The following is a 19,267-nucleotide window of genomic DNA, read 5'->3' as shown; positions in this document are numbered from 1 at the left end:
TGTGTGTGTGCATTGAGTGCTGTGTGTTTCTTTTGCCTCCGCATATCCGCTAAGCTAACGCATTGATAGCTCTGATAATTCCTCGTTTGACTCCAAAGCGTGGCTGCACGTAGCGCTGTCTGAACGCACTCTAGTGTCTTCAGTGTTTCTGACTGTGTGGGTGAGGTTTCCATCTTAAAAGCTCCACTGTTCCCCTCTGGACCAGCACAATTGTTGTGCCCCGTGGTCATAATGCAGTCCATTTATTTCCATATTTTTGACACCAGCTTTGTTCACGGTGCCAGTCACAGGAGTAAAAGTTTATAAAGTAAAGTGTCCCTTCGCCGCTTCTTGCCGCGGGGTAACTGCTCATGTGTCTGGACAAAGTGACACAGGAACAGTGCTCTTCATTATCACTTTGTCAATATTGGTGCATTCCCAGCTCCCGGGCCTCTGGGATTTCTGTCATCCGTGTGCGAGTGTGTATTTGTGTTTGTGCGCTATGGTTCTTTACTTCTTTGTAACCATGCTTCTTTGCTTTGCTCAGATTTAGGTGTAATGTACGCTTGATTTATGCAAACATTGAGATGGTGGAACAGCCATGGGCCTGTTCGAGGAGCATACGGTTTATTTTCTCTGCTTCTTAACCCTCCTGTTACCTTTAGGGTCAATTTGACCCCATTCAATGTTTAATGTCGGTGTTCTTTCTGGTCAATTTGACCCCAGGCTGTTTTTCACTGTGTCAAACATATAAGAAATATCAACTTTTTTATATATTTAAAGAACTATTTAGGTAATCAACAAACAAACATAAAGCACCTCACACTTAAACTTGGGAAACAATATTAATTCTAATAATTTTCTGGAGGTTTTAATTGCTGGGGTCAAATTGACCCCGAGGGTAAAATATGTCCGTAAATGTAAAGGTAACAGGAGGGTTTAAACATTGAATGGGGTCAAATTGACCCGAAGGTAACAGGAGGGTTAACGCGGCACGATGCCGACTGGGCTAACACTCCTCTAATGTCACGGCTATGTCCCATGTTTGTTTGCTTCCCACGTTGACATTTCTCCTGTTTCTCTCTAGGTGTGTGGGCGATCTCCCCGGAGGAGAGGGTCAAACATGATCAGAAGTTTGACACCCTCTCCCCATCAATGGGCTATGTCTCAGGTACACACACTAATCGGTGCACATCACACCAACAGCCATTTCTCTGCCCGTACGTGTCATAATGCTGTTTGACTAGGACACGGCCATTAGCTGTACGAAGCGCAGTAATTCACAATAATACATAAGAAGCTCTAAAGTTAGAAACGAATGTTGTCGAAATGCTCAGGCAGGCCCAGGAATGCTGAAGATGTTTTGCATGCAGACACATTTTTTCCAGCTTTGCATGCGGGGGAATTTCAATGTTCTTGTGTTTCTCTGTTTCTTCCCTTTTCGGTCTCTTTCTGTAGGGGAGCAGGCAAGGAAGTTTTTGCTCCTATCGGGGCTTCCTGCTTCAGTTTTGGCGGAGATATGGTGAGAAACACACAGACTCTCACACACTCACATTTTTGAGCAATGGGTTCTCTGGAAGTTTTTACTGTAATCTGTAGCACTTAACCGGTGTCTCTCTCTGTTGTTATTTTCCTCTCAGGGCTCTGGCTGACATGAATAAAGATGGAAAGATGGACAGGTTGGAGTTCTCCATCGCTATGAAGCTCATAAAGCTAAAACTCCAGGGTACACCGCTTCCCTCAGGACTGCCGATCATCATGAAGCAGCCTCCCGTGCCGGCTCCCAGCCTTAATAACCCCACCTCATTGTTGACCAACCCAGCCTATGGTACACTATTATCATTACCTATCCACAATGTGAAAATGTGTAATTTGCTTGAACAATCAAAGCCGTAAACACAAAAACATGCAGATTAAAAGATATAATATACCACCAGACTCAGTAATGGCTTCATACACCAAGCTGTCAGGAAGCTAAATTCTCTCCACTCACTCCCCCCAGCCATATCCTCCAGTCTGACAGGAAGCTGAAAATCCCCCCGCCCCCCTAAAAAATCACTCAAAACTCTGCACTTTAATCACTTGTATTCACTTGTTTAAAATTGTATTACGTATTTAGAGTATTTATAACAACTGTACGTGAATCTTTATGTTTACTTAGTATTAGGAAATGTCTTGTCTTATCTGTTGTGCCTGTGCACTTTTATATGTTTCACCGTGGGAGAGTGGGAAACGTCCTATCGATTCCTTTGTATGTCTTAACATGTGAAGAAATTGACAATAAAGCTACTAGAATTTTTTACTAGAACTAGAATAAATGCAAACATTTACATTTTGTTGTTGTTGATTTAAACAACTATTGACAAACTAAGTTTGTCTCTCACACAAACATTTTGAGTCCTGTGTTATCTGACTGGTTTATTTTGTGTGTGTCCTAGGTATGGCTACTGTGCCTAACATGTCCATGATGACTGGAACAAGCCTTCCAATGTTTACGCCCATCTCCATGGCCACCCCTGGACACTCACTTTTGACTCCAATGACAGGCTACACCCCTTTGGTTCCTACAGCAACGGGCCTGAGCCCTCTAGTAATCTCCACCCCCTCCAGGTCGATGATGCCCACCATGGGAAGCGCCACCTTGCCCAACGGCTCCATTGGACTTCTCGACCCGTACGCAGTTGGAGCTTTGGCCAGTGGTACGGATGTTTTTTTTATTTCCAGCTTTTTAGTCTCCTGTAGGATTAAATACATTCATCTGTCCTTCCTGATTTTCACGTTCAAGTGGTTTATTTTCGATGACGCATTACTCTAAGAGTAAATATTGTATACGTTTGCAGCAGAGGGCAGATGAAGAAACATTTCTATGGGGAAAAGGAAGGATTCTGGATCTCTGTGTCTCATCTCCATACAAACAGCTTGGCTGGATGGCAATATATTTCTGACCCATTGTAGAACTCTCCTCCCGTTTCATTCTTTCTGAAACTGTAAAAAAAAAAAATTCATTATGATTTTGTAGTTGAAGACTACCATTAAATGCCATCGTGATATCTAGGGCTGCTGATTAATCATCAAAATCGTCTAAGAATGTTTGTCGTCGACGACAGCCCTGATGATATCTCAGTTATATATGAAAGTGTGTAATGGATATGTGTTTGTGCTGTCAGGCGTACCTCGCTCTGCATCCCCCTACTCCTCTTCGCTCGGACTCTCCTCTTCTGGTATGAAGGCCTCATCCATGATGGACCTCGGATCTATCGGGTAACACACAACGCACAAATGTGGAAGCACTAAGCAATTTCTCGAGGTCCTCATTTATGAAGTCTGTTGCATTCAGCTAGTATTTGTGTGTCTCCTCCGTTTGTCTCTCAGCTCGGCGTCCTCTTCCCCCTCTGTGATGTCCCCCATGGCTACCGTTCCCAGCGACTGGGCCGTGCCTCATGCCGCCAGGCTCAAATACAGACAGCAGTTCAACAGCCTGGATAAACACATGTCAGGATACCTCAGTGGTACGAAGCGTGTGCGTGCATGTGTGTGTGCGTGTGTACTGAACGATTGCCACCCTCTTTCTTTTTGTGTGTGTGTGTCAAGTCTTAACTAACTCTTAAGCAATTGGAGGGTGTTTCTGCCCCAGATGTCAGTGTGTTAAGACACAGGCGCAGTTTCTCAACACACACACACACACACACAAGTATGCATTTGCGTTCTGTTAATGCCAGCCTTGTTGGACCTGTTCTTTTGAAATACCCACGATTTAGTCAAACGGCGATTGTGCATGCGTGCGCACACATACACACTTCCTCAGATCATTTCTGCATGTGTGACTGTGCATTCTAGCGCATTAAATACATTATACAAGTAATTGTTTCTTCATCATGAGCTCTTGGTCCAATCTCTGTTGTAGATTACAGCACAACAGACCAGTTTCTGTGAGATAAACTTTGGCCTATTTATAAAACCGTCTGACTGTTGTAGGTACTGTCAGTCTTTTGATTATCATCTCGGCTGAGTGGATGAAAGTTAAAAGGTTTCTAATTTCCTCAAATGTAATTTTGTTTACACTTTTATTAAAACATCAAGAGGACCTGGAGTCAGTTTTGTAACCCAGCCGTGTTGATGCATGGCACTGCCCTCTTTGTGCACCTGCCGCGTATTTATTTTAATGAGTAAATGAGCACCGACTGTACAGGTCCTCACACACGCCCATGACCCTTTCCTTTCTCCACCACACGCACATCTCTGTTATGCAGGTGTTCTCACATGTGTCACTCTTGTTGCCAGGTCAGCAGGTGAGAGGTGCCATGGCGACCACAATGCTGACTCAGACACAGCTGGCTTCCATCTGGTGAGAGAGAGAGAGTGTGAGAGAGTGTGAGAGAGAGAGGTTGTTATTCTAAAACAAGTCTTAATTCTGTACCTATGCTGTGACTAGTTTGGGGGTTGGATTAACTCCTGAAACCCTTTTTGAATGCAATTGATTCCTACAACTGTTCTCTTTTAACCCTCAAGTTAGACTGGACTATCAATGTAGATCAGAAGCCTCACATACATGTGCAAGCGAAGCGTTTGAATCGCATTGAAGACTTTCTCTCATGGTCATAAAGTTCCTGTCCTGTATGAAGTCATGTATAAACCTTGCACCTCTGATTTGCAATCCTCCCCCAGGACTTTAGCTGATGTGGATAAGGACGGGAAACTCAAAGCTGAGGAGTTCATCCTGGCGATGCATCTCGTGGACTGCGCAAAGTTTGGACAACCGCTGCCGCTAACACTGCCAACGGAGCTGGTGCCGCCCTCGCAAAGGTACGTGCACACGTTTGCCGCAATTTCAGAATAAAAACTGTGTTGAGTAGATGTAAGTGTTGACGACATGTAAGTGCATTGAACACGGACGCCATTAATGCACACGTGTATTTCTGTTGGGTTCCAGGGCTGCAGTGAATGGATCCAGTTCTCTCTATGCTGCGCTGACTGATGACTTGGACATAGAACCGGCACAGAAATCCAAATACAACAGTCAGTACTCGCACTATATTCTCTATTGCTAAGATAACGCAAGGCAGCAACACTTCCTCGTAACCCGATAACATTGATCGATGGCTATGGCTGTCAAACTCGCTGTTTATATATATATTTTTTTTTATTCAGTCAATCAAATCAAATACAATATTATCCTATATAATATACAAAAGAGAAAGACTGAAAAGGTATAGGTAGAAGCAAAAAATGCTTATAAATTCCTATCCTAAATTGAAATCAAAAATAAATCAGAAAATGTATATAAAATAAAGAAGAAAATAAAACAACAATAAACAAAATAAATTTATATATACTACCACATACATCTTCCATATTAATACGTTTTTAATTACATTTATAACTCTCAAGAATTGTTTTATAAATAATTCCCTTGAAGACCAAAAAGGAGTTCACCAGTCTTACATCCATTTCAACATTATTCCATAATTTGACTCCTACAATAGAAATACATCTTCATTTAATCCCTTTTGTACCGTGAATTTACAAACATCTCTCAAATCATATTTACACTTATATTCACTCATTGAGTCACAATTTAATAGTATTAACATAAATGTGCAGTGGCAGCTTGCAGCAGCCTAAGCTGTAGCCAAAGACGGCCTGCTGTACACACACACGCCTCTCACACACAAAGTGTAGCAGCAGTTATAATTATGTCGAGTGTTTTTAAACGTCACGTTAACAGCTAAATGCTATTTTTAGATCCCTAAATCAAAATAATGGATGGCACTCAGTGGCTGTTTTCTCAAACTCCAAATTAGTTATAAATGTTGTACATGTTTCATGTCCATTATCCTCTTTACCAAACACACAAACAAATGCACTTTGAAGTATTTAATGCTTAAACCTAGTGAGAATAGAGTATTTTCTATAGGTTCACTATTTATTTGATTTTGATATGAATGCTTACTCCCAATTATCATAGATAGTAACGCTGACTTCATCAAAATGTTTTATTTGTCTTTATTCAGTGTCGTTTGAGGATAAATTCAAAGCCAACCTGGAGCGAGGGAACGCAGAACTGGAGAAGAGACGGCTGACGCTGCAGGATGCACAGAGGAGGGAGATGGAGCGGCAAGCTCAGAAGGCGAGAGAGGAGCAAGAGAGGAGAGACAGGGAGGCTCGGGAGATCGAGGAGAGGAGGAGGAGAGAGGAGGAGAGGAGAGAAAGGGAGGCTCGGGAGATCGAGGAGAGGAGGAGGAGAGAGGAGGAGAGGAGAGAAAGGGAGGCTCGGGAGATCGAGGAGAGGATGAGGAAAGAGGAGGAGAGCAGGCTTGAGCGACAGAAAGAATTGGACAGGCAGAAAGAAGAAGAGAGACTGAGAGAGATGGAGAGAAAAGAGGTGAGTGGCTGTAGATTTAGTTTTGGGATGTATGACTTTGTATGCACCCTCCATGTATCGCCGAAGAAGAGTCGTTCCTACACACTTCAGTGTCCTGTTCATTCCAGGCTGCACAGCGGGAGCTCGAGCGTCAGAGGAAGGAGGAGTGGGAGAGGAGGCGGCGAGGGGAGCTCCAGATGAAGAAGGTGCAGGGCCAGGACGACATCACCAGATTGAAAGCGAAGAAGATGAGTCTTGAGATGGAGCTGGAGGCCGTGGTGAGTGGTGGAGCGACATCGTAGTTTTGTTCCATGGCGTCACATCGCAAGAATGTCGACAAACGGGTCGTGCGGCGTTCGTCCGGCTGTCGCTCATCCGTCATGAACACTTTTGATATGTTTCACTCTCTTCCTCCTCTGTGTTTCTCACTCTCTCCTTTTCGCACCACCGCTCTCTGCCGCAGGGTAACAAGCACCGTCAGATCTCAGACCGACTGCAAGACTTTCAGAACAAGAAGAAGCATCAGAAGACGGAGCTGGATCTGACCATTCAGAGGAAAGAGACTCGCCATCAGGACATTACCGTCCTCCAGAAAGAGCTGGAGGTGTGTGTGTGTGTGTCAGTCAAATGAAATCATTACTTTTAAAAAAACCATTCAGAGCATATCGAGCACACTACATTAAACATTACAGAGAATTACCGTAGATGAAATCAAATTAATTATTAAATTAATGAAGTATATAGATAATTCCCCCACCCAAAAATAAAAAGTTGGAGCATAGAATGATGACACGGCACAGAGATACCCCAATAACACAGTGCAGATTTCAGAGCTCCAAGTAGTTACAGTCCTATGGTAACGTTTAGTGTTCCAAATCAAATCATTGCTTTGTTAAGAGAGAATGCAAAAATGTTTTCCCAAACATTTTCCCTGTTATGATGATGCATTTCGCCCGGGTCAGGAGTTCCAGAGGAAGTTGTCCCAGCTGACTCCGGAGCAGAAGAGACTGACTGAGAAACTCAGAAACATGTCTGTACATAACTTGCCTGGTTAGTATTGATGGATGAAATGACACATTACAGCAGCACTGATGGATGTTAGATAAAAAACACATTGATGGGCAAATTGGGTATATTATAGTAAAGTCTGACTATACTGTAGACATTAAAGTGTGGGATTGTTTGATATAATGCAACAATGTAAATACTCAAGAAGTGAAAAGCATACAAATATCAATATTACTCATATTTCTTTAAATGCATAGTGTGCCTGGTAATGTTTGACTGTATTTGATCTGTTTGTAGTGTCGAGTGTGTCGTCCCTGAAGGTGGGCGTCACAGAGAAGAAAGGGACTTGTCTGAAACTGCGAGAGCAGCTGGACGTCCTGGAGAGAGAGACGGCTGCCAAACTGTCTGAGATGACCAAGTATCACAAAGATATGCAGGTAGGAATTATATCTAATAACGTTCATAGAGGCATCAGACTCATTGTTTGATAAATACCAATAACTATAAACGTAAAAGATTGATGCAGGACATGTGATGCAGAAGTGTGTTTCTTAACTAACATGACATGAACAGGGCGATGCTGGTGATACGAAGCTTTAATACAGAGCTCGTTGTTTTCATTACAAACTAAACTAGAACGGGCACTTGGTAGAGCGCATACCTTCGCATATCACAAGATTGGGCATTGAATTATGAACATTTTGGCATTAGTTGCATGCCAATTGGATACAAATTGACCGTGCTATGGTAAAAAGAAGATTTTGACCTTTTCATGAGCTTGACCTTTGACCCGATCGATCCCAAAATCTAATCAAATGGTCCCCGGATAATAACCAATCATCCCACCAAATTTCATGCGATTCGGTTTAATACTTTTTTAGTTATGCGAGTAACACGCATACAAATAAATAAATACACGGCGATCAAAACATAACCTTCTGCATTTTCAATGCGAAGGTAACTAACCGATTTATGTCATATACTAATTTTGTATTGCCTCACAGCTCGTACATTTTACTGATTTGTGCTTTTTTTGGGTCAAATTTGTGATTAATTCAAAGCATTTGAGAATAATTAATGATATAACTCATAATAATTAGTTTTTCCAACTATATTAATATTATTACAACCTTACCACTGCAGCTTGGCCCCTGATGCCTTATTTCTCTCCTACACTCATTCCTTTCCACCATAACTTTTATTTTTGACCTTTTTCATACTGGTTTCAACCCTTTTGTTTTCTGACTTTTCTTCCCTTCCTCTATCTTCTTTTATCTGTTCCCATGCTGGATGCCTTTCCTCCATTGGTCTCCTTCTTACCTCTCCGCTCCCACTCATCCCTTATCCCTAACTTTGCAGTATGTGGGTGACGAGGACCCAATGCTGTCTTCTGTCTGCTGGCCTGCCTCCGTAACCTCTTCTTCCTACTAAAGGTTTTCGCTTTAGGTGTTTTTGTTGTTTTTTATCTTTATATGCTCTTTTTGACTCGTTTCTATTCCTCTCTGCTCATATTTCTCCATCCTTTCGACATCTTGTGTCTGCTTTTTTCGCTTTAAAAAAATGTCTTTCTCTTGAATCCTTCCACAAAGTGCTCAATGTTAAAGAACCTGTTTCTGTGCATGCTGTGTTCAGTCTTTATCTTGTTGTGTCTATCTAGTCTGATTTTTTATTTTTATTAAGTCTCATATCTTTCACTGTTGTAAAGGTGTGTGTTTTTTTGTTTGTGTGCGTAAGGAAATGACAGGAAGCCAGAGAAAACAACAGGCGTCTCTTGAGAATTTACGGAGCATCAAAGAAGACAAACGGCGTGAGCTGAGTCGAAGGAAGGAAGAAGAAGAGCAGACGAGGAGGAGTAGAGAAGAGAGGAAAAAGCAGGAGGAGGATGAAGCTCAGAGGTATTAATGTTTCATACATTTTGTTTAAAATTGTTAAAGCACATTTCCTCCAACATGTCGTGTTAAAGCCAAAAACAGGATTCCTCCACCGACAGACGATGTTTTAAAATAACGTTTGCTTCCCACTCACAGGCTTCTTAAAATAGAAAAAGAGCACCAGTGGCAGGAGAAGCTAAGGAAGGATGAAGAGGAGCGTCAGAGGAGGCTTCAGGAAGAGAATGAGGCCAAAAAGAGGGAGGAGGCGGAGAGAGAGAGACAGGCTCTCATCCAGGCTGCCAAGGAGCAGGCTGAGCGAGAGCTCAGGGCGAAGGAGGAGGTCGAGCAAAAGAGAAGAGAGATGGTGGAGAGGAAGAAAAAAGAAGAGGAGGAGCGGCAGAAGCAAGCGGAGAGAAGGAGGCAGGAGGACGAGAGGAGGCAGCTCGAGGAGGAGAGGAGGCAGCTCGAGGAAGAGAGGAGGACACTTGAGGAAGACAGGAGGAAAGAGGGGAAGAGACGGAAAGAGGACGATGAGCAACGCAAGAGGGAGGAAGAGAGGAAGCTGTTGGAGGAGGAGCGCAGAGAGGAGGAGCGCAGAAGAGAAAAGGAAGAAGAGGAGAGAAGGAGACAGAGGGCGGCTGTGGCCGCCGTCCGAGATGCAGAGGAGAGGAGAAATCAAGAGGACGACAGAAAGAAGAGGGAGGAGGATGAGAGGAGACAGAGGGATGAAGACAAGAGGAGGCTTCAGCAGCAGCAGGATGAGGATAGGAGGAAGCGTGAGGAGGAACGAAAGAGGGTGGAGGAGGAGAGGAAGAGGAAACAGGAGGAAGAGGAGAGGAGAAAAGCAGAGGAGGTGAGAAAGAGAAAGGAGGAGGCGTCTCGTCAGCAGCACCCCCCGGCGGTCGGAGGGAGGAAGGTGGATATTCAGTCGAAACTGGCCGCTCTGATGAGAGGAGTGGAGGAGAGGAAAGGCAAGACGGACGTTCCTCATCTCTACGTCTGTCGGCTCTTCCTGTCTGCCATGTTTATCTGAAGCTCGACTCATTGTGTCTGCTCTGCGGCTCTAGGTGGACAGCCCAGGGCCACGCAGCACAGGAAGTCTGCCGCCCTCACATCTTTCAAAGCCCTCTACCCGTTCAACGCCCGAAACAATGAAGAGCTCAACTTCAACGCGGACGATCTGATCGAGGTGAGATTGAAACCCCCCCCCCCCCCAAAATGACTCGAGATACAAACCGCAACGTCGCGATGTTCGTCTTCCTCGAACCTCTTCTGTCTCGGCAGGTCGACGAGTCGTTGGAGCGGGAGGAAGGTTGGCTGTACGGCAGCCAACAGGGGAAGATGGGCTGGTTCCCAGAGAGCTACGTGGAGAGAGTGGCCCCGTCAGACACGGCGAACGCCGCCGCCGCCGCCGCCGCTCCTATAGTGCCGCTCCAGTCGCAGCTTTCCAGTGCGCTGGAGGGCATGAAGGCAGCAGGCACTAAATCTGCCTTCACGCCAACGCACTCTCCAAACCCCGCGCCCTCTGAGACACAGGGACAGGTGAGAGGTTCGACGCTTTCACGCGACGGCTCACTTTCCGAGTCCGATTCTTGTCCGGAGCTCCGTCTTCCTCTCTCTGTGCCCTGGCAGCGGGTGGTGGGTAACCTGCAGGCCCAGGCCCTGTGTTCGTGGACGGCAAAGACGGACAGCCACCTGAACTTCAACAAGGACGACGTCATACAGGTGTTGGAGAAGCAGGAGAATTGGTGGCTGGGAAAGCTGAACAGTGAACAGGGCTGGTTCCCCAAAACATATGTGACAGTGCTGGGAGAAGAGGAGAGCTCAGAGTGAGTCTCCCGCTCGTGTTCCCCGTATCTAAACAAGTGTTTCTCAACATTTTTGAAATGTCAAATTCCTCTTGGAGCCCTTTCTTGAGGCCACGAAGACAAATGGCGAAGCACTGACGTGTATTCCACTTCCATTGATTCCCCAGCTTTACTTCAGACCTCAGTTTGCATATCTTTTTGCTGAAAGGCTGAAAGGGACAGGTGTACGTTGGTGTCGTAAAGACGGGTGTTCATCTATCGTTGGCCCCGCTGATTATGATCACAACGTGTTTCAAAGATGACATACGTGGGTTCAATCTGAACGCCCACGATGCACGTATCTTTAGAGTCGGTGTAACACGGATGTAATATCAGATATCCATTGCGGATACATTTTGATAAATCAGCATTGAAGTCCATTGGAAAAAACAGTTATTTACAACTCCAGAAGTTGCTTACATAGCCCAGACATAACCGTCATATTTCATTTATAAACATTAAAGGTTTATATATTGTACAATACAGTAATGTATTCCCTTTAATGCAACCTTGGAAACAACTAAAACATACACGTGAACTCAGAAAGTGGACGGTTATGAAGAGGAAGCTGAGTCTGAAGATAACAATTTAGATCTACCAGTTAATCCATTAAAGTGCACATTTCAACATTCACCTCCGATCAAGAGGTTTGGCTTATAACCCAAGTAATAAAATTGCAGAGATGTGGAGTGAGAAGCCCAAAATAAAACCACCTCTTTTGCGTATTGAAAGGAGCTTAAAATGTGTCGAGCCTTTGAGAAGTATGACTCCATGCAGCAGGGTTTCATACCCCGCATGGCATAAGAGGACCTGGAGGGAGAAATGTTTTTGGTATTTCTGAGATCAAATAGGCGTAGGAGGATGGAGGATGGAGGATGAAGGATGGAGGATAGATGATGGATGGTTGCAAACACACTTGAAGAAAAAGGGTGATGTCGTCTTTCTGTGTTTACAGCATGAAGAGCTCCCCTCCTGATGCTTCGGAGTCTAGCGACAGCCTTCAGCTCGAAGGTACAGTAAAATATCCTCTGAAATATCTGCCTCATGTAGTTCAGTTAATATTTGACATTACATAAACCGTAACGTTGAGGTTCGCCTGGCTCATTTAAAACTAGAATGGGCACTCGGTAGAGCGCATACCTTCGCATATCACAAGATTGGGCATTGAATTATGAACGTTTTGGCATTAGTTGCATGCCAATTGGATAAAAATTGACCGTGCTATGTTAAAAAGAAGATGTTGACCTTTCCATGACCTTGACCTTTGACCCGATTGATCCCAAAATCTAATCAAATGGTCCCTGGATAATAACCAATCATCCCACCAAATTTCATGCGATTCGGTTTAATACTTTTTGAGTTAGGCGAATAACACGCATACAAATAAATAAATACACAGCGATCAAAACATAACCTTCCGCATTTTCAATGCGAAGGTAATAAAAGGGGATTTTTAGGTTGTTTTAAGGGACAACAATCACACTAGCTTTATCCTGAATTAAGTGTAGTCAAAAGTATTTAATATTTTTAAAAGATCGGGGTTATTACGTTAGTGATAATGTGGAGTTCATCATATGTTGGCAACAGACATCGTATCAGCTGGAGCCTCACCGAGGACTTTGCTCTTCATTTCTGTTCATTTGTTCTTCTCAGAATACACGGCGCTGTACACCTACGACTCCCCGGAGCTCACGGATCTGACGTTTGGAGAGGGAGATTTGATCTTGGTGAGCAAGAAAGATGGAGAGTGGTGGCACGGCTCCATCGGCGCCAGCGCCGGCGTCTTCCCCAGCAACTACGTCAAGCCGAAGGAGTCGGATGTAAGAACACCCGACACGTCTTTCTATCCAGTCCGTTACGTTACATAACTCTGTTTTAGTCTTCTTGGTTCACTTCCTGGATGTGTTTGTGTTGTCTTTCTATTTATTTCCACAAAACTGAACAAATCAGGAGATCAACATATTCGTATGGTCAAATTAAACAACGATTTTCTTTGAATGTTGTCCCAGCATGAACGCAGAACTCCTTGACAAAGACGAGTGTTTCTAAAGCTTTCTAATGATTATAAAATGATTACTTTTTTTCAGACATCCAGCATATCTGGAAAGAAGAAAGGTAAGCTCACCGTTGTGTCTAATCACTCTCTTTTTTTATCACATGAGAATTTTTTCTTTTTTCTTTTTACATTTTCTGTCTTTTCTGTGCAGAGATCGCCCAGGTGATCAGAGCCCGCCCCTCTGCCAGCCCTGAGCAGCTGAATCTGGAAAACTCCCAGCTCATCCTCATCCTTGGCAAGAACGCCTCCGGCTGGTGGCTCGGAGAACTGCAGGTCAGTCAACAGCGGTTCAGTGGTCTTTCTGTGGATCCTTAATTATTAATCCTGTACAGTACAGCCGACCTTTTTGCTTTCTAACTCACTCAAACAAAGGAGTGTCTACTTGTGACCTTTTGCATAGGAATATCGATTGTGAGCATTTCAATATTTTATTTATTAGAACAATTTGGGGTGGTGTGGCGAGATCAAATAATGCAGTTCTTCACAGGGTTTGAATAAGAACAAATAAAAGTGAGATTGAGGAAATGATCATCTTGGGACCCATCAGGTTTACTTTGTGGGCTCTTGTGGGAGACCCGGCCTGCAGGTTGGAAACTGCACGGCACCGGAAGCTTCTGGTGGAGAACCCTGTGTTTGGCTATGGCATTAAAACCTCATTGCCCACGTTGGTCTGTGTTGTCTGACTCTAGGCCCGTGGTAAGAAGCGTCAGAAGGGCTGGTTTCCTGCCTCTCATGTCAAAATACTGGGATCCAACAGCGGCAAGTCCACGCCAGCCCCCCAACCAGGTGATACACATTCCAGTCATAGTTTGGACACACACACACACATTTACTAGGTCATGAAGAGGAACAAAGAGCGCTGCATAAATCAACTAACGGTGTGTTAAACTCTCCCTTTCTTCCCTCTCAGTCTGTCAGGTGATCGCCATCTACGACTACACGGCCGCCAACGGGGACGAGATGAGCTTCTCCAAAGGTCAGCTGATCAACGTGTTTGACAAAAGCGACCCCGACTGGTGGAAAGGGGAGGTCAACGGGGTCACTGGTCTCTTCCCCACGAATTACGTGAAGATGACCACGACGGAGTGCGACCCCAGCCAGCAGTGTAAGTAAATCCCTTAAAGTATCATGACTACATCCTAAAACGAAGAGATGCTCCTCTTCCATGTTGATCAAACCACTGTGACGAACTGATGCTGATCCTTTGTTCATCTATGCAACCCATCTCTACCCTCACTGATGTCCCTTCATCCACCCATCTCTTCATCTGTACATCCTTTCTTCTCGCTGACTATCTCAACGTTCCCCTGTCTCCCTCCATGTCTCTCTCTCTCTCTCCAATCTGTGTTTTTCCTCCTCTCTCTCTCTCCATTCCCCGACTTCTGTGTCTTTCTCCTTCCAGGGTGGTAGAAAGTCCTCTTCCTCCTCTTCCTCCACCTCCTCTCCCTTCTTCCAACTCCTGCCTTCAGAGAGACCCACTATTGCACACTGCTCTGATGGGGCAGGGTGTCTGGACTCCTTATCTGCTCACTTCTCCCACTGAGCTGATATCAGGTGTCTGTGTGATGGAGGGAAACAATGGAAACCAGTCATGTGTTCCCTCTGAAATGAACCAGGACCTGGAAAAAAAAAAACTCTCAACCCTGATTCTGGGACTTGTTGAAGCCGTGGTGCCTTTTGGGATTTCCTTGTGTTTCTCATGAACTAATGCGAACATGGATCATAGTGGGTCTCTCTGTGGGTTGTCCCTCTTCCTTTCATTTGCTAAGCCTCCATCCTGTGTGTATTTTGAGGAATAAACAAGGTCCAATATCCCTGGACCGGTGCACTTAACTTAAAAACACTTGAAACGAAGCGTGAAGTGGCAATTTGACTGTAAATTCATCAGAGAAATATGTTCATGACGGAATAAAGTAACATTAAAATATGTTCAACAAAACCCTGAGTGGAGAAAACACCACAAACACGAGATGTAGTCAATCTCCTCTACGACTAAACGGTTGTTTAGAGATTTTGAGAACATTACTTTTTGCTTTTTCCTATAATCATTTTGGCAGGAAATGGTAGAAGCTTCTGCTTTTACCGTTTTGTGCGTACATTTTGTTCTCTACATTTTAAAGCCAGAATTAATTCCAATTTTATTTGTCAGGGACAAAGCAGCGCACATTATTACACAAAGTGTACATGTGATACAGAAGGTTTCTAGCCAATTGGCTAATTTGCAACCCCAGTCCCTGGTCAGGCCTTTCTAAAACAAAACAAAACAAAACAGAAACAGCTGTTCTCAGCAACAGAAGGGACATGGGTAGTTGTGAGAGATGAAGCAAGTCGCCGTCATCTGGCAAACTTTTAAAACCATTGACGCACAAAGAGCGTTCCTTTCGAGGGTGAAACACAAACTGCTGCTGCACCTTATATTCCCTGCTATGCTGCTTGATTATTGTCAGGATTATGGATCCGGGAACTTTAGGTCAAAACGTGAGAAGTCACTCATAAGAAACTGATGTCCACTGACGTGAAGGAGTTACGTGAACGATGCCACAATACAGTTGAGATGTCTTTCGTGCGCCGCCATCAGATCCACCGTCAGAATGAACCCCCGTGCAAAGAAAGCACGTTTTTTTTCTTCTTTAATTTAATAAAGAGGTTTCCTGAAGCTCACTGACAGAAAGCTGCATCAAAGGAGCTGATATGACAACATGTACAGAACATGTGTGGTACGAGACGGTGGAACACATTATAAAGACGCGTCGAATATATTTTCGGATTCTGAAGTAAAATGCAAAATAAAGATTGGATTGAGATGAAAGTTAATTGCATGTGCTTGTGCGTTGTATGCAGTGTTTATATTGTAAACACGATACACATGATTGAGATGAGGAGTGATGAGCAGTATGTGAACAACTGTTTTTATAACCTGTTCAAATATCCATGCATCTTCCTTTGTATGGTGGTACCTGTGGTAATATTAGTGATTTCATCTGGAATGGATTCTTTAAAAAAATCTTTCCAATTGGCAGAAGTCACTGAACATTAGAAAAAAAATCTACTAATCATTTTTCACATACCTCACAAGGTTCGAAACAACTAGAGTTCCTCTTCCTGTTTTGGTACAAACAGACTTGATCCAAGAGAAGCTTTAGTCTGATGCCAGCACCGAGAGGATAGCCGCACAGAAGAGACAGAAACATAGCGATGACCTCACAGAGCAGCGTTCACTTTCTAAACCTGTGGGACGAGAGCGATGGTGAGGGCGAGCGAAGGGAGAGGTCAGTGAGGGAGCAGGAGTCGGCTAGTGTGGGCGCCTCCCGACGGGCCAATGGGCTCCTTGCATCAGGTACGTGCGCAGGTCTCATCGAGACTCCGGTCTTCTCGGTGTCACCCTTTTTCTTCCTCTTGTCGTCTCCATCGTCCTCTCAGAGATTCTGCTAATGTGCAGTTAGAATGAGTCAAACGCAGCATTGTGGGGTATTTTTGGTCAAATGTCCAGCAGGAGGCAGTAAAGACAGCGCTAAAGTCTTGTAGTTTAAGAATTGACTTGGTGTTGTTGCACTGGTTGAATTATTTTCGTCCAATTAACCCCCCCTGTTGTGTGCTCCTCCTCCCCTGCAGGGTGTGCAGACCTAAACAGCCTGGACTCCTTGAGTACTCAGGAGAAGAGGAGGCAGGGTTACATCCATGAGCTGATTGAGACGGAGGAGAAATACATGGAAGACTTGCAGATTGTTCTGGAGGTAATGGACACGCGTCACGTATAGCCAGAGGTACCCTCTGAATCTCCTGTTCACGCCCCTGATGGTCTGTGTAGGTTTTCCAGAAGCCGATGTCCGAGTCGGGTCGGCTGAACGACGCGGAGATGGCCATGATCTTCGTCAACTGGAAAGAACTGCTGGCCTGCAACTCCAAATTTCTCAAGTAAATATCACAAGGATGCGATGCAGAAGGGGCCGTTGAATCTAACGGAGCGGTGCGATGTTCTAGAAGTGCATATATTTTCATGTTGTGGATGCTGCTTGTGTTTCACGCATGTCTGTGTGTGTGTATGCAGGGCGCTCCGTGTGCGTAAGAAGATGGGTGGGGAGAACATGCCGGTGCAGATGATCGGAGACATCCTGGCCGCGGAGCTGTCCCACATGCAGCCCTACATCCGCTTCTGCTCCTGCCAGATCAACGGCTCCATGCTGCTGCAGACGCGCATCGACAGCGAGCCCAACTTTAAGGACTTCCTCAAGGTGGGAGAGGGAGGGAGGAAGTGAGCAAAGGAAGGAAGTTAGAGTCGGTTATGGACGCATGCTGAAGAAGAGTGGGGATGTGTCAAAGGACAGGAAGAGGTCAAGATAGAAAGTGTTTTAAATTGACCTAGACTCACCATGTAGTATTTGTTATCCAGATCCATGAACATGCGTGCATGCCCAAAACATCCTTGTCCTCTGCAATTGCAAACTAGTTGCGTTTTCCCACAGCAAAAAAGGTTTCTCAAAAGATGAGTGCAGAGAACGAGGATACTTTGTTTTCAGTGTTTTGGCTGTTTCAAATATGGCAAATGTTCCTTTTTGAATGTGTTTATCCACATTATCTTTTATTCCCGTCAGAAAATTGCCACAGACTACAGGTGTAAAGGCATGCCGCTGTCCAGCTTCCTGCTGAAGCCCATGCAGAGGATCACACGCTACCCGCTGCACATCAAAAACGTAGGTTTCATGTTCTGTGTTTGACCTTACAGGGGGAAAAAAGAGTATTTAGCCTTTTTGACTATAAGTTGTCGGTGTAATTAACAAGTATGTGTGTGTGTGTCTGTGTGTGTGTGTAGATCCTGGAGAGCACCGGAGAGGGCCACTCTGACCGAGACCCTCTTAAAGAGGCTCTGGAGAAAGCGGAAGAACTCTGTCAACAGGTTAATTTCTTCACTGATTCTCTCATTTATGACCTTGTTTTATTCTCAATGGATTCAAATATTTTTTTTATGCATTCTGTGTCAAGATTTGATTTCTGTACTGAATTATCGCGTTAATCAGGTCAACGAGGGCGTGAGAGAGAAGGAGAACTCTGAACGACTGGAATGGATTCAGAACCACGTTCAGTGTGACGGTGCTACAGAGGTAACAAGCTTATTAATTAACTTGTGCTACAGATGTAACGAGCTTATTAATTAACTTGTGCTACAGAGGTAACGAGCTTATTAATTAACTTGTGCTACAGAGGTAACGAGCTTATAAATTAACTTGTGCTACAGAGGTAACGAGCTTATAAATTAACTTGTGCTACAGAGGTAACGAGCTTATTAATTAACTTGTGCTACAGAGGTAACGAGCTTATAAATTAACTTGTGCTACAGAGGTAACGAGCTTATAAATTAACTTGTGCTACAGAGGTAACGAGCTTATTAATTAACTTGTGCTACAGAGGTAACGAGCTTATAAATTAACTTGTGCTACAGAGGTAACGAGCTTATTAATTAACTTGTGCTACAGAGGTAACGAGCTTATAAATTAACTTGTGCTACAGAGGTAACGAGCTTATAAATTAACTTGTGCTACAGAGGTAACAAGCTTATAAATTAACTTGTGCTACAGAGGTAACAAGCTTATGAATTAACTTGTGCTACAGAGGTAACAAGATTATTAATTAACTTGTGCTACAGAGGTAACCAGCTTATTAATTAACTTGTGCTACAGAGGTAACCAGCTTATTAATTAACTTGTGCTACAGAGGTAACCAGCTTATTAATTAACTTGTGCTACAGAGGTAACAAGCTTATTAATTAACTTGTGCTACAGAGCTAACAAGCTTATTAATTAACTTGTGCTACAGAGGTAATGATCTTATTAATTAACTTGTGCTACAGAGGTAACAAGCTTATTAATTAACTTGTGCTACAGAGGTAACGAGCTTATTAATTAACTTGTGCTACAGAGGTAACAAGTTTATTAATTAACTTGTGCTACAGAGGTAACAAGCTTATTAATTAACTTGTGCTACAGAGGTAACGAGCTTATTAATTAACTTGTGCTACAGAGGTAACAAGCTTATTAATTAACTTGTGCTACAGAGGTAACGAGCTTATTAATTAACTTGTGCTACAGAGGTAACAAGCTTATTAATTAACTTGTGCTACAGAGGTAACAAGCTTATTAATTAACTTGTG

At 43.9% G+C, this 19,267-nt stretch overlaps 1 protein-coding gene across 2 annotated transcripts in view; it reads left to right on the top strand.

The window, feature by feature from the left end:
* Positions 1-19,267, top strand: part of itsn2b (intersectin 2b) — a 32,990-nt gene that overhangs the window by 8,086 nt on the left and 5,637 nt on the right. For both annotated transcript variants that reach the window (XM_056412328.1, XM_056412329.1), the window contains exons 3-33: positions 1,067-1,150; positions 1,438-1,501; positions 1,620-1,807; positions 2,418-2,678; positions 3,147-3,240; positions 3,352-3,488; positions 4,261-4,324; positions 4,645-4,782; positions 4,910-4,995; positions 5,991-6,361; positions 6,469-6,618; positions 6,804-6,944; positions 7,303-7,390; positions 7,646-7,785; positions 9,083-9,243; positions 9,376-10,190; positions 10,287-10,408; positions 10,504-10,761; positions 10,852-11,048; positions 12,022-12,077; positions 12,720-12,886; positions 13,154-13,181; positions 13,274-13,395; positions 13,812-13,908; positions 14,033-14,227; positions 16,735-16,856; positions 16,931-17,037; positions 17,171-17,354; positions 17,715-17,813; positions 17,933-18,016; positions 18,138-18,221. In XM_056412328.1, coding sequence (XP_056268303.1) covers positions 1,067-1,150; positions 1,438-1,501; positions 1,620-1,807; positions 2,418-2,678; positions 3,147-3,240; positions 3,352-3,488; positions 4,261-4,324; positions 4,645-4,782; positions 4,910-4,995; positions 5,991-6,361; positions 6,469-6,618; positions 6,804-6,944; positions 7,303-7,390; positions 7,646-7,785; positions 9,083-9,243; positions 9,376-10,190; positions 10,287-10,408; positions 10,504-10,761; positions 10,852-11,048; positions 12,022-12,077; positions 12,720-12,886; positions 13,154-13,181; positions 13,274-13,395; positions 13,812-13,908; positions 14,033-14,227; positions 16,735-16,856; positions 16,931-17,037; positions 17,171-17,354; positions 17,715-17,813; positions 17,933-18,016; positions 18,138-18,221 — 4,904 coding nt within the window. The remainder of the gene's footprint in view (positions 1-1,066; positions 1,151-1,437; positions 1,502-1,619; positions 1,808-2,417; positions 2,679-3,146; positions 3,241-3,351; positions 3,489-4,260; positions 4,325-4,644; positions 4,783-4,909; positions 4,996-5,990; positions 6,362-6,468; positions 6,619-6,803; positions 6,945-7,302; positions 7,391-7,645; positions 7,786-9,082; positions 9,244-9,375; positions 10,191-10,286; positions 10,409-10,503; positions 10,762-10,851; positions 11,049-12,021; positions 12,078-12,719; positions 12,887-13,153; positions 13,182-13,273; positions 13,396-13,811; positions 13,909-14,032; positions 14,228-16,734; positions 16,857-16,930; positions 17,038-17,170; positions 17,355-17,714; positions 17,814-17,932; positions 18,017-18,137; positions 18,222-19,267) is intronic.

This window comes from Pseudoliparis swirei, chromosome 4 (assembly GCF_029220125.1).
Source record: "Pseudoliparis swirei isolate HS2019 ecotype Mariana Trench chromosome 4, NWPU_hadal_v1, whole genome shotgun sequence".
Taxonomy (NCBI): domain Eukaryota; kingdom Metazoa; phylum Chordata; class Actinopteri; order Perciformes; family Liparidae; genus Pseudoliparis; species Pseudoliparis swirei.
The sequence above is the reverse complement of the archived record's forward strand: the minus strand, read 5'-3'. Positions and strand labels throughout refer to the sequence as shown.